The sequence below is a fragment of the Salmo salar genome, chromosome 07 (assembly GCF_965601325.2).
Source record: "Salmo salar chromosome 07, fSalSal1, whole genome shotgun sequence".
Taxonomy (NCBI): Eukaryota; Metazoa; Chordata; class Actinopteri; order Salmoniformes; family Salmonidae; genus Salmo; species Salmo salar.
In genome coordinates this window covers 53,896,447-53,910,556 of record NC_138297.1, presented here as the reverse complement: position 1 = coordinate 53,910,556, position 14,110 = coordinate 53,896,447, and the positions used below count along the sequence as shown (strand labels likewise).

The following is a 14,110-nucleotide window of genomic DNA, read 5'->3' as shown; positions in this document are numbered from 1 at the left end:
GAAAATACTGCCTGTTGACAACTTTATTGCTTCACACAATATGTGAGCCTATCCATACAAACGTGGGTAGAAAACGAACAAAAATCACTCTAAAAATTACAAAGTCTGACTGCTACCCATTAATCTATGCCTGGTATGGACAGAGTAGGGGAGGACAGTCCATACACCTCAGATTGACATGATCTCTGGTCCAAGCTCATATTCCTGCTGTGGTAAGGTGTTCGGTGGAGTGGGTGCATCCTGTACAGAGACAGGTCACATCATCTGGTGGCTTTCCCATTCTCGTGGAGGTCCATTCTGTTAACAGTAGAAAAAAAGTCAACTAATTATTTATCATAAGACCGTCTACTCCATAACAGGCACTGGACAATCAGATTTCAGTCAAGAAAACAAACTACAACATCTCTATCAAACATTATAAACTGGGTGGCTCAAGCCCTGAATGCTGATTGGCTGACAGACGTGGTACATCAGACTGTATACAACGGGTATGACAAAACATGTATTTTTACTGCTCTAATTACTTTGGTAACCAGTTTATAATAGCAATAAGGCACCTCTGAGGTTTGTGGTGTATGGCCAATATACCACGGCTAAGGGGCTGTGTCCAGGCACTTCGCGTTGCATTGTGCATAAGAACAGCCCTTAGCCATAGTATATTGGCCATATAACACACCTCCTTGGGCTTTATTGCTTAATTAGAACTAGGGGCTATAATACACTGATGTGGGGAATGGTTTTATACAGCACATTATCACACACCCATTCTCATCTTTAAGGTGCTGGTATAACTCTGCCTTGTTGTTCACAGAGCTGATCCTTCCGGCAAACTCCTGGTGTTTCCTGGAGTTGGCCACAGTGATTCTGTTAGTCCACATGGTGAGCAGGGACACCGGACCTACATTGTAACCACAGGCCGAAAACACAGAGACAGAAAGATCAGTGGAAAGGAACAATACTGGTAATGGCACGCCTTATCAATGTATTGTCTCTGAATAAAAAAGGTCATTCATGCAGTGATGAGACAAAAAACAAATTATAATAATAGAATACTACTCATTGCAATGATAATCATGAACTTGGCATTCAACAAATAGTTCACACCATGGACCACACCAGTTCACACCATGGATCTGAGGACAATAAGGTCAAGGCCAACCAGAAGGGGGGGTGGCATGCACCTTTGGCTTTTTCAGGTAGTTGGATCTCTTCCAGACGGGGCTTCTTGTTGAGAGGCTCTGGCGAGTCAGGAGAATCCTTTATGACCTCCGACTCCCCCTGCTCCTCCTTTCCACGCTCTACCGCCCCCTTCAGCCTGGTGGAGGAATCACATTTTATTTGTCACATGCGCCGAATACAACAGTGAAACGCTTACTTACAAGCCCTTAACCAACAATGCTTTAAGAAGTAAAAAAGTGTTAAGTAGAAAATAGAAAATAAAAGTAACGAATAATTAAACAGCAGCAGTAAAATACAGAGGTACAGAGTCAATGTGCGGGGGCACCGATTAGTCAAGGTAATTGAGGTAATATGTACATGCAGGTAGAGTTCAAGTGACTATGCATAGATTATAAACTATTATAAAATGTAAAAATGTAAATAAACGGAGAGTAGCAGCAGCGTAAAAGAGGGTTCTGGGTAGCCCTCTGATTAGCTGTTCAGGAGTCTTATGGCTTGGGGGTAGAATGCAACACAGTATGACAGTGACCAGGAGAATACCAGGGTGAAATACTAAACCGGTATATACAGTACCAGTCAAAAGTTTGGACACCTAACAAGTGCTCAGCATATGTGGGAACTCCTTCAAGACTGTTGGAAAAGCACTCCTGGTGAAGCTGGTTGAGAGAAGTGTGCCAAGAGTGTGCAATGCTGTCATCAAGGCAAAGGGTGGCTTGGGGTGATTTGTTTAACACTTTTTTTGGTTAATACATAATTCCATATGTGTTATTTCATAGTGTTGATGTCTTCACTACTTTTCTACAATGTAGAAAATAGGAAAAAATAAAGACAAACCCTTGAATGAGTAGGTGTGTCCAAACTTTTGACTGGTACTGTATATATTATTTTAAAAATATATTTTTCAGACAGGATTTTTTTCAGAATCACAGAGTTGATTGGATGCAGGGTCTGTTGTTAAAAACAGTAGGTCAGGCTTAAGGTCAAACAAAATGTGTGTTGTGTCACCCTGACCTCTCTGACTCCTGCCAACTCTTGTCCTCTGAATCCTTGTTGATGTTCTTCTCTGCCTTGTCCTCCTTGTCCTCCCTCTTCCTCCCCCGTTTCTTCCTCTCCTCCTCCTCGGGGGGTTTGCTGCGGCAGGCGATGATGCAGTCCAGAACCCTCTGGTGTCGCTCGCTGCCCGCCACGTGGGTCTTCACCAGAGTCTCCAGCTCGTTCCACATGATGCGGTACTGCTCATCCCTAAAGCCCGGGGGGGGACAGTAACCAGTCAGGACACTTATATACGGTTCCCACCTCCAAACAGTCAGGGAGCGACACAGTTACACTTTCAGACTCTCTCCCCAATTCACTCTCTTCCGCACACATCCTTAACATACAAACACACACATAAAAACAAACATGTACACACACCCACTCACTCACACACTGTTTCCCACCCCTAAACACTCAGGGAGTGACACTAAGCCACAACATGAGTCTCTCTCTCACACAGAGACAGACTACCTTTTAGGGCCCTTTCCCCTGGAGCCCACAGTGGAGATGGGAAGAGGGTCGTTCTTCCTCTCCATATCCACCAGGTTGTAAACGGTCTTCTGGCAGGTCAGCAAGTCCTCCTCACTCAGACTCTCCTTCACTATGAGGTTAGCCAGCGGAACCACCTGGATCACACACACCACACACAATTAACACATACACAGTCACACACATACAATGAACACAAAATGACACAGACCGTTAAAAAATAAATCAAACGAGTGATGTGAGGTGAGCAACTGTGCAGTGTGTGAAAGAAGGCTGTTGTCCTGCTCACCGCCTGCATGTTGAAGATGGTGGTCTGGGAGATGATCATTGGCCAATAGCGAGTGTAACGCTCCAGCTGGGCTTTGGCCCTCTCCGCCGGGGGCTTCCCACTAGCCTCAGCGTCTGGGGACTCTGGGACAGGAGTCAGACGGTTCTCCCTCATGAACTCTCCGAAGTCCTGCAGCAGACACCCCAAAAATACTGGTATCAAACTTTTGGTCCCACTTTAGAATAAGTGTATTTTATACCTACCAATGTTAACATGGTAGTTACATAGACACAGTGTAAATATAGGACATTACAGGTACACATTGTTACATAGAACACAGTAGACAGCTGTTACACCAATTCGTTGTTTATGTGTTTTCACGTTGACATTTTATATGCATTAGATTTGTAAACAAACTCCAATTAGTTGTGACTAAACCTCCTCTGCCCCTTACAGTGATGTGGTAGTCAGTCACTATGGGGTAGAGGAGGAAGGGGCTTACAGTGATGTGGTAGTCAGTCACTATGGGGTAGAGGAGGAAGGGGCTTACAGTGATGTGGTAGTCAGTCACTATGGGGTAGAGGAGGAAGGGGCTTACAGTGATGTGGTAGTCAGTCACTATGGGGTAGAGGAGGAAGGGGCTTACAGTGATGTGGTAGTCAGTCACTATGGGGTAGAGGAGGAAGGGGCTTACAGTGATGTGGTAGTCAGTCACTATGGGGTAGAGGAGGAAGGGGCTTACAGTGATGTGGTAGTCAGTCACTATGGGGTAGAGGAGGAATGGGCTTACAGTGATGTGGTAGTCAGTCACTATGGGGTAGAGGAGGAAGGGGCTTACAGTGATGTGGTAGTCAGTCACTATGGGGTAGAGGAGGAAGGGGCTTACAGTGATGTGGTAGTCAGTCACTATGGGGTAGAGGAGGAAGGGGCTTACAGTGATGTGGTAGTCAGTCACTATGGGGTAGAGGAGGACAGGGTGGGAAGGGCTTACAGTGATGTGGTAGTCAGTCACTATGGGGTAGAGGAGGACAGGGTGGGAAGGGCTTACAGTGATGTGGTAGTCAGTCACTATGGGGTAGAGGAGGAAGGGGTGGGAGGGGCTTACAGTGATGCGGTAGTCAGTCACCCGGCCCCCGCAGCCCTCGCTAATGGAGGGAGGGTCCTCCAGGGTGGAGCGGGTGCTATTGAGCACGTGCAGGAAGATCTCCCCGCCGTGGCTGCTCAGCATGTGGCTGATGACCTTTGACCCGGACTTCCTGGGCTGCTCCAGCAGCACTGAGCGACCTGCAATGCAATCAATCACCATCTGTATTTCAACTACATTTGTTTGTATTTTCCGTATGCAAGTAGTATTAACATTTAGGGTAGGGGGTAGAGGCAAGGGGTCGGGGCAAAAATATTCAGGCTCACCGTTCAGCAAGAAGTTGGTCAAACACGATGAGGGTCGGCTGTTGACGTCCGTAGGCGAGATCCGATAGGCTCCAGTGCAGTAGTGCAGTTCTGAGCCACCAGTTCACACACAGACACACACGCAAGAAAGATGGGAAATATCCAGATAAGCCAAAAGAGAATATTACAACAGAAAATGCTCTTGGGACTTTGATGTGTCGATATCAAGGACATTTTCAGCCATTTTTCAATCTCTTCTTTTATCTTTATAATTTCAAACGCCACTCAAGCCCCACCTCTACCGAGACTTTTCATTCAGTTAGCGCGACAACAAATAAAGTTTCCCAGGGTTCATGGTGCCTACCTACACTGTTGGTGCGAGGAGTGCACCACTTAAGCGTAACTGTTTCCTTAAGTCCACTGTCTCGACTCGTACTACCAGCCATGTGCAGGTCGCCTGAACAACAGAAAAAGAGGAGAGATGAAAGGGAGAAACTGAATGTTTACTGTAGTGGTTTTATGGCCAAGCCACAATCATTTAGTGGCCAAAACAATAGATTATTTTATTATCCTTTCTTAAAACCTCACCACTTTTGAAGAACTCAAGATGGGCGTCCCTGTGATGCAGGAGCTCTACGTCGTAATTGGCCGACGTGTTGGCGTGCTGCTCCTCCTTCACACCCACAGGGGACGGAGAAGACCAAAAAAAGAGACGTCAGCGAGGTATCCTTTTCATTGACATTGTAGTCATTTGGCAGACGCTCTTATCCAGAGCGACTTGCAGTAGTGAGTGCCTATCCACTGCTGTCAAGACAAACAAACACTGCTGCTTTCATGTTAACAACAAGGGTTCGAGAAGTACTAGCAAATGCATAAACCACTGATCTTTGCATCGTCTCTCTCTCTTTTGTTCTCTCTTCCGTTCTTCCTATAAGGTGATTCCGGTGATGTGAAGCTGGATAGCTGTGGTTGTTGCAGTCCAAAGTTTAAGGGTCTGACGTGTACTTCAGTGAAAAGGGCTGTACATGTTTTCTAACCCAGATGAATAACATGGGACTACACGGAGGACAAAAACATTTGGGGCGAAAGTTAGGAGATAGCCGTGATAGGCAGCGTAGCACGCCTAAGGACTAAATGACTTACTATTCAGATGAGAGAAAGAAAGAGAGAAAGAGAGAGGAAAGAGAGAAGGAAAGGAGGGACAGAGGGTGGTCTGATATCAATACGTACTACTCAACACAGCACAAAGGACCACAACAAGACACTACAAGGAGGGACTGCGACCAATCAACTCTGAGGTAGAGAAGGCACCAACAAGGAGTCAGACAGGACATGAGGCCGGGGGGGGGGGGGGGGGGGGGGGGGGCAAACTACAGGGCACATAATGCGTACATTCTCATCCACCAAACATGCTAACACTCTCAACTCTGATTGGCTGCTGGAATGTCAAGTGGACAATCAGCGGCCAATCAAAAGTGAGGGCCGTTGAGCGTCCGATGGATGGACAAAACCAATCCACACAGCCTTGCGTTCTGCGGTCCCTCTTGGTGTGTGTTTAAGAGTACTGACCTGCTCGCAAACATTTAATGTGGGCTAGCAAAACAGAAAATACAGCATGAAAACAGCAGCGGTTCCAAGAGTCATTTCAACATGATGATGAACAAACAAAGAACAGTGTGTAAAATCATAGTGCACAATGGCTGACGGGGAAGGAGAAGGAAGTTTGGGACATTTTGGGGCCGAGGATGGGGTGGGGGTGTGGCAAGGTTAGGGTATCAGAAGGTTGAGGCGAGTGAAGCGATAGGTGCATTGGGTGGAAAGGCCAATAGAAAATGTGTAATGCGTTGGTTTGTGGATGCAGAGAAAATAAGTGGGCGGGTCAGGCTAGGTCATTTTGCAGACGGAACGTCGCCCTTTTCAAACGTTCGTCCAGTCATCAAAAATAGCCCACCTTATACCTTAAATAGCTAATCTAACATCAGTCATGACATGAAGGAGGCAGGAAAATAGTTAACTCAAGACTGCTGGGACACAGCCCTGAAGGAAGTAATGGGTGGGAGTTAGTGAAAAGGGTGAAAGGTTATAGATGCGGCTGGTGAAGGCCTGAACCTTGGGAGAGCAGAGGACAGAAGACATACCTTCATTGGGATGTTGGTGATGGTGGTGGAGGCAAGGTCAAAGTGCTGCTGCACTAGAATGTTGAGTTTGGTGGCCAGGTGCCTCCCTGCCCGCACACTGTGAACCTCGCTGGTCAGCAGAGAGGAGACCTGCCGGTACAGAGGAAGACTATGTAGGACTTTAACAAAGTAGCATACCATTTTTTATTGTATGCCATCTCTATAGAACTTTGTAACTACAGCATGTGGAAATGAGCACACGTTTACAGGATACTAACAGTATACTTTATCTCCATCAGATTAAGTATGTGTTGATATGACAAAGTGTGTTTGGAGCGATGTTATACATATCTAGATTAACCTTTAGACTAGGTGAAAACAGAGTCAATTTAAACCTACCTCTTTCTTTGGCCGGTCTGAGACCAGGGTGTCCTCTCCTTGAGGGAAGATGTGGACGAGCACCAGCTCACACTGCTGGATAGGCATCAGTCTAAAACACAGAGACACACTGGAATGCATCGGAAGGATTCAAGACACTTCCTTAGGATCCTCTCGAAGCCCTTCTAAGATGCTTCGAGAGGAAAAGAGTGTAAAAACATTATTATTCTCTTCTCAATCTCTCATACCTGTCTGAGCCTGCTGCCATCTTGTTTTGCTCTAGAATGGTCTCTTGCACACAGTCCTCCAGCATTCGCACATGGGTGTCACTGTAACAGACAAACACACAATACCCCCATTAGGATTTCCATCAAAGATGGGCATTACTTCAGTATCTACAGGTTCTCAATTAATAACCAGGTTTAACAGAATCAATAGATCATCTCTTTTGGTACGGTCCTTCAGTGGTTCACTTTTGGAGTCAGGTCCAGGAGTGGTTGTTAAGTCATAATGTCTGTGTTCAGAGGGACCTACAAACAGCACTGTTAGGAGATCTGAAAAACCACCATCAATCAATGGGAAATATGAGTATTTATTTTAAGGGAAATCTTGGCACAAACAGAGGTTCAAGACCTTCGTAAGTCTTCACAGTAAAATAGAAGAATGTATTGCAAAAGGAAATATTAAAACTGTAGTGTCCTGGGAAAGATGGGTTAGTCTGTGGACATCTGAGGGTTGGAATTAAGATTGTAGTGGTCAATTCGTCGGGGCATGGACTCTACAAGCTGTCGAAAGCATTCCATAGGGATGGTGGCCTATGTTGACTCCAATGCTTCCCACAGTTGTGTCAAGTTCGCTGGATGTCCTTTGAGTGGTGGACCATTCTTGATATACACGGGAAACTGTTGAGCTTGGAAAACCCAGCAGCATTGCAGTTCTTGACACTCAAACCGGTGCACCTGGCACCAATTACCATATCCCGTTCAAAGGCACAAATATTGTGTCTTGCCCATTTACCCTCTGAATGACACACACAATCAACGTCTCAATTGTCTCAAGGCTTAAAAATCCTTATTTACCCTGCCTCCTCCCTTTCATCTATACCAGGGCTCCACAACCCTGTTCCTGGAGAGCTACCCTCCTGTATGTTTTTGTTCCAACCCCAGTTGTAACTAACCCGATTCATCTTATCAACCAGCTAATTATGACAATCAGGTATGCTAGATTAGGGTTGGAGAACTTACAGGACGGTAGCTCTCCAGGAACAGTGTTGGAGAGCCCTGATCTACAGTGATTGAAATGGATTTAACAAGTGACATCAATAAGGCATCATAGCTTTCACCTGGATTCACCTGATCAGTCTATGTCAGGGTTCCCCAACTGGCGGCCCAAAAATTATATTAACAAAAATATATATTTTTTTATTGTTGGACATAAAAGACTGTAAAAAGACCAGCAAATCAGCTCCAAGTGATTTTAATTTCGGAAATCTGTTCCAAAGTATTATCACGCATAATAGAAATGTGTAATTGTATACAAATGTCAGCAAGGTTTGAAGTGATTAGGTTTTAGTCTTCTGTTTGGGCTTTTTGTGGTCAATGTGCAGTCTATACATTATTTGTAATTATGTTCCGGCCCCCTGAACATTCACTCATGAATTTAATTTATTTTATTTTTTATTATTATTATTTTATTTATTTTTTAAATCGGCCTGCAGCTGAAGCCAGTTGATGATCCCTGGTCTATGTAAAGTACACTCAGTGTATATATAGAATTGTAATGTTTTCCACAGGTCCTACAACTAGGGGAGAGGGGGGAAGGGGCATAATACAAAAATATATATATAGTATATATACAGGACCAGTCTAAAGTTTGGACACACCTACTCATTCAAGGGTTTTTCTTTATTTTTAATATTTTCTACATTGTAGTGAAGACATCAAAAGTATGAAATAACACATATGGAATCATGTAGTGAGCAAAAAAGTGTTAAAACAAAATATATTTGAGATTTTTCAAAGTAGCCACCCTTTGCCTTGATGACAACTTTGCACACTCTTAGCATTCTCTCAACCAGCTTCAAGAGGTAGTCACCTGGAATGCATTTCAATTAACAGGTGTGCCATCTTAAAAGTTAATTTGTGGATTTGTTTTCCTTCTTAATGTGTTTGGTAGGGGTGGTATACAGAAGATAGCCCTATTTGGTAAAGCCCATATTATGGCAAGAACAGCTCAAATAAACAAAGAGAAATTACAGGCCATCATTACTTTAAGACATAAGCCAGCAGCATACCACCCTGCATCCTACTGCTGGCTTGCTTCTAAAGCTAAGCAGGGTTGGTCCTGGATGGGAGACCAGATGTTGCTGGAAGTGGTGTTGGAGTGCCAGTAGGAGGCCCCCTTTCCTCTGGTTGAAAAAAAATATCCCAATGCCCCAGGGCAGTGATTGGGGACAAAGCCCTGTGAAGGGTGCTGTCTTTTGGATGGGAAGTTAAACAGGTGTCCTGACTCTCTGTGGTCACTAAAGTTCCCATGGCACTAAGAGTAAGGGTGTTAACCCCAGTGTCCTGGCTAAATTTCCAATCTGGCCTTCATACCATCACGGTCACCGAATCATCCCCAGTTCACAATTGGCTCATTCATCCCTCTCCCCTGTAACTATTCACCAGGTTGTTGCTGTAAATGAGAATGTGTTCTCAGTCAACTTACCTGGTTAAATAAAAAAGGTCAGTCAATCTGGAAAATGTCAACAACTTTGAAAGTTTCTTCAAATACAGTCACAAAAACTATCATGGAACTGGCTCTCATGAGGAAAGAAAGACCCAGAGTTACCTCTGCTGCAGAGGACAAGTTCATTAGAGTTACCAGCCTCAGAAATTGCAGCCCAAATAAATGCTTCAAAAAGTTCAAGTAACAGACACATCTCAACATCAACTGTTCAGAGGAGACTGTGTGAATCAGGCCTTCATGGTCAAATTGCTGCAAAGAAACCACTACTAAAGGACACCAATAAGAATAAGAGACTTGCTTGGGCCAAGAAACACGAGCAATGGACATTAGACTGGTGGAAATGTGTCCTTTGTTCAGGAGTCCAAATTGGAGATTTTTGGTTCTAACAGCCATGTCTTTGTGAGACGGTGTGGGTGAACGTATAATCTCTGCATGTGTATTTCCCACTGTAAAACATGGAGGAGGTGGTGTTATGGTGCTTTGCTGGTGACAATGTCTGTGATTTATTTAGAATTCAAGGAACACTTAACCAGCATGGCTACCACAGTATTCTGCAGCGATACGCCATCCCATCTGGTTTGCGCTTAGTGGGACTATCATTTGTTTTTCAACAGGACAATGACCAAAAACACACCTCCAGGCTGTGTAAGGGATAATTGACCAAGAAGAAGAGTGATGGAGTGCTGCATCAGATGACCTGGCCTCCACAATCACCCGACCTCAACCCAATTGAGGTGGTTTGGGATGAGTTGGACCGCAGAGTGAAGGAAAAGCAGCCAACAAGTGCTCAGCATATGTGGGAACTCCAAGACTGTTGGAAAAGCATTCCAGGCAATTGCTGGTTGAGAGAATGCCAAGAGTGTGCAAAGCTGTCATCAAGGCAAAGGGTGGCTACTTTGAAGAATCTCAAATATATTTTGATTTGTTGAACACTTTTTTTGGTTACTACATGATTCCATGTGTTATTTTATAGTTTTGATGTCTTCACTATTATTCTACAATGTAAAAAATAGTAGAAATAAAGAAAAACCTGTGAATGAGTAAGTGGGTGGATTTGGGGATTTGAAATTATACAAGTAATGTTATTTGATAGTTCCAAATCTTTCTGTTAATTTCATAGCTGATCTATCCCCTAAAAAATGGTATTATAATAAATAAACAATTATTTACTAATTATGTTCATGTTTACCTCTTGGCGTTTGTGAGGCAGATAATGCGCCCCCTGTTGGCCACCCTGTCAGCAGTGTCCATGAGGGTGGTGCGTGCCTCGTGCTGGTACTCAGTGATCTTACACAGTGACTCCACCGCTGCCACCAGGCCGTGAAGGACGCTGCAACACTCAGGGTCCTCCTGCGGGTTAGGTGGGCCCACAGCTGCCAGAGCAGACATGAGCTATCACATGAATACAAAGGGAAGCAGGTCAAGTCAACAATACATTACAACAAAACCTCTATCTGGACAGGATTAGTTAACCTCAAAATTAGACAATGAGATTGGTAGTAGTGAGTATTGCAATAACAAAAAGCTGTAAACTTTCAACAACAGATTGCTTAGAATCATAGAATTAGTGCTGTACAAAATTGCTGCCCTGTTGATAAATAAGCATCCATCTCTCGAAGATGGAAATAAAGTACCTCATGAGTGCTTTGGTCCTCTTGCCTCCAGCTGTTCAGAATGTGGAACTCTGAATCACTCACAATGTAGTTGATCTGAAACATAACCACTGAAGCAATATAATGTGCTGTGCTCAACTCGGAATATGAATACACACAGACGAGTTGGCCAACGCACAGACTATACTCCGTCCTGACCTGGGCTAAAACAGACTAGACCACCAGGCACCGCCAGGCTATGGGATGGAGAGACTCACCAGTTTCTTGAGGGGGTAAACGTCATAGAGGATGCGGCAGTACTCCATGGAGCACTCCACAGCACATGTCCACAGGGACTTGGACACTGGGGCCAGCGGGATCATGCCCTGGCCACGGCTCTTGGTCAGCACGTCACACTCCACCTGCTGCCGACTGGACTCTGCCATATAAGGGCAGTGGTCGACCACGAAGGCCGTCTTGTGGGAGACTGAGAACATCTTCATCTCTGGTTCAGCCCTCTGTGAGTTCTGTTGAGATGATAGGTGGAAATATTTAGTCTGGTGTTAAGATACCATCTCTTCTCAATTTAGATGAAAAGAGCAAGGCACCAGTAACGTTAGCTAGCTGCAGACTACGTACTTACACCAATTTACATTGCTAATATATACAGTAGCTAACTAGGCTGAAAGAGAAACATGCCCTATGACAATGTCCTTTAGCTATATATTTAGCTAGCTAACGTTAGTTAGCTAAGATAAGTTACCCTGGCCCCTGCAATGTCGTTAGGATAACGGTCGTTAGCTAGCTTGCTTACTTAACTTGGCTAGCTAGATTTAATTACAAGCTTTAGCTAGCTAGTTTCCAGACCGATTAAAAAACTTCATTGCTACGTTAGCTAGCTAGCTAAGTAGTGGGGGAGCCGTCTGCAGAAGTACCTGGGACCGATGAGACTGAGGCGCGTCGATTTTCCAACGTTAACCCAAATCTGGCTGGCAAACTAAACTATCAAACAGTTAGCTTACAAATTAGTCTAAAATAAAGTCAGGTTTTTACACCATATAGCACCCGTATTGTATGGATCCTTTCCACCAACGAAAATACGGATTGTAGTTGCACAACTAAATTAATAGCTATCTATGTAGGTAATAAAATAAAATAAACGACATAATGCTGGAGCAACAAACAAAAAAATCAGAGGCGGACGTAGATGTTATTGATGGAACCATGTCCGTCGTGTATGGATGGTCCGTGTCTTACTTCAACATCTTTTCATGGTTCCCGTCTTCTTTGCGTAGATAAATTGAGCAGGGTTCCCCAAGTGGAGGCCCGCGGACCAAATTTGGTTTTATTTGGCCCCCCAAGTTTTCAGAATTTTCATTGTTGCACATAAAAGGCTGTAAAACACCAGGAAAATAGCTCAAATTGATTATATTTTTGGAAATATGTCCCCAAGTATTCCCATTCATATTGTTTTTAATTTAACTAGGCAAGTCAGTTAAGAACAAATTCTTATTCTTTCTTATTCTTATTTACAATGACTTTCGGTTACTGGCCCAACGCTCTAACCACTAGGCTACCTGCCGCCATGTATGTGATTGTATACCAAAAAATATAAATGTATTGGATTTATATAGCACTTTTCTACCAACTGAGCAACCATTTTTGTGTCAGAACATTCACCACACATCAGCTATAAGGTGGAGAGGTGAGGAGTGATGTATGCCAATTAGGAATGAGGGGATGATTAGGCGGCCATGATGGAATGTGGGCAGGTTGGGAATTTAGCCATGACACCGGGGTGAAAACCCCTACTCTTACAATAAACTTCATGGGATTTTGAATGACCACAGAGTAAGGACACCAGTTTTAACGTCCCATCCGAAAGACGGCCCCCAATGTTCCCAAATGTAATCAAGGTTTGAAATGATTCTGTTTTCGTCAAATATTATATCTGTTTAGGCTTCTTGCGTTCAATTTGAAGTGTACGAATATGTTTTTATTATGTTCCGCCCCCCAGACCATCCCCTCAAGACAAAATTGGGCCATGACTGAATCTAGCTGATGATCCCTGCTGTTGAAAATGTGCACAATCCATGTGCAGCATATGACACGTTCAATTTAAATATTTTTAATTTAATCATATAAATAATGTATTTCGACAAATCATGTATTTGCTTTCATTTCAATTTGTCATCATGGCTATACTCTGTATTATCATAAGAAAGGTTGGAACAGTATTTGTCAGGGCACAACTATGATGGGGGACAGTATCTATTTGATAGGGAACAGTATTAGGAACAGTTGACCCAAACCTATCTGATGGGGTATCAGTACCTGATAGGAAGCGAAGATGGGGAACAAAAGTATCTGCGAACACTGTGATATGGAACTTATCTAATGGGAAACAGTATGGTGGGGAACAGTAGGTACATCGAATATGGAACAGGGAACAGTAGGTCTATCTAATATGGAACAGTATATGGAACAGTATCTGACAGGGAATTTGGTTGGGAACAGAACAGATAACAAGATGTGCTCGATATTCATTGTCAACACTCAAGATATAAAATTCAAAAGGCACTCGCGCATCTGAGCGATCTTTGTTGCAGGTGCATGGTAACAGTTGAATAAGATGAGAATAAAGAAGAAACCCGCACACTGCTCTTGCTAGTATCACTGCTCTTTATAAAACTTTATGTATCGGACTCAAGGCCTTCGTCAGGGCTTTTTTTGTTTTTTGAAAAAGCTCTGACGAAGGCCTTGAGGCCGATACGTAAAGCTTAATAAAGAGCAGTGACACTACCAAGAGCAGTGTGCGGGTTTCTCAAGACATGAAATTGCACAATATATGAATGGATGTCAAACGATTGTTCAATTAAATGTGAGGTATTTTGGCCTTCCTACTGTTATGTTCATTTTGTTCATTTCATCAC

The 14,110-nt window shown here is 43.8% G+C and overlaps 1 protein-coding gene across 1 annotated transcript; it reads right to left on the bottom strand.

Moving 5' to 3' along the window:
- Positions 1 to 12,192, bottom strand: cl011 (CL011 protein). Its single transcript, NM_001140398.1, has 17 exons — positions 12,113 to 12,192; positions 11,456 to 11,704; positions 11,220 to 11,294; positions 10,775 to 10,977; positions 7,104 to 7,184; positions 6,877 to 6,967; positions 6,499 to 6,627; positions 4,949 to 5,033; positions 4,725 to 4,817; positions 4,382 to 4,471; positions 4,077 to 4,255; positions 2,993 to 3,160; positions 2,686 to 2,840; positions 2,191 to 2,421; positions 1,182 to 1,315; positions 763 to 898; positions 1 to 297 (listed from the first exon to the last, which is right to left on the bottom strand). Exons 2-17 carry the CDS (start codon positions 11,678 to 11,680, stop codon positions 261 to 263), a joined length of 2,112 nt encoding a protein of 703 aa, NP_001133870.1. The 5' UTR covers positions 11,681 to 11,704; positions 12,113 to 12,192; the 3' UTR covers positions 1 to 260.
- Positions 12,193 to 14,110: the final 1,918 nt, after the last annotated feature.

Bases quoted from the DNA above. Each gene is read 5' to 3' on its own strand.
- cl011 (NM_001140398.1), bottom strand. From the start codon at position 11,680: ATGAAGATGTTCTCAGTCTCCCACAAGACGGCCTTCGTGGTCGACCAC. The intron at 5,034-6,498 runs GTATGTCTTCTG...GTGGGTGTGAAG, and splicing joins TCACCAACATCCCAATGAAG to GAGGAGCAGCACGCCAACAC. The intron at 3,161-4,076 runs GTAAGCCCCTCC...TGTCTGCTGCAG, and splicing joins TGACTGACTACCGCATCACT to GACTTCGGAGAGTTCATGAG.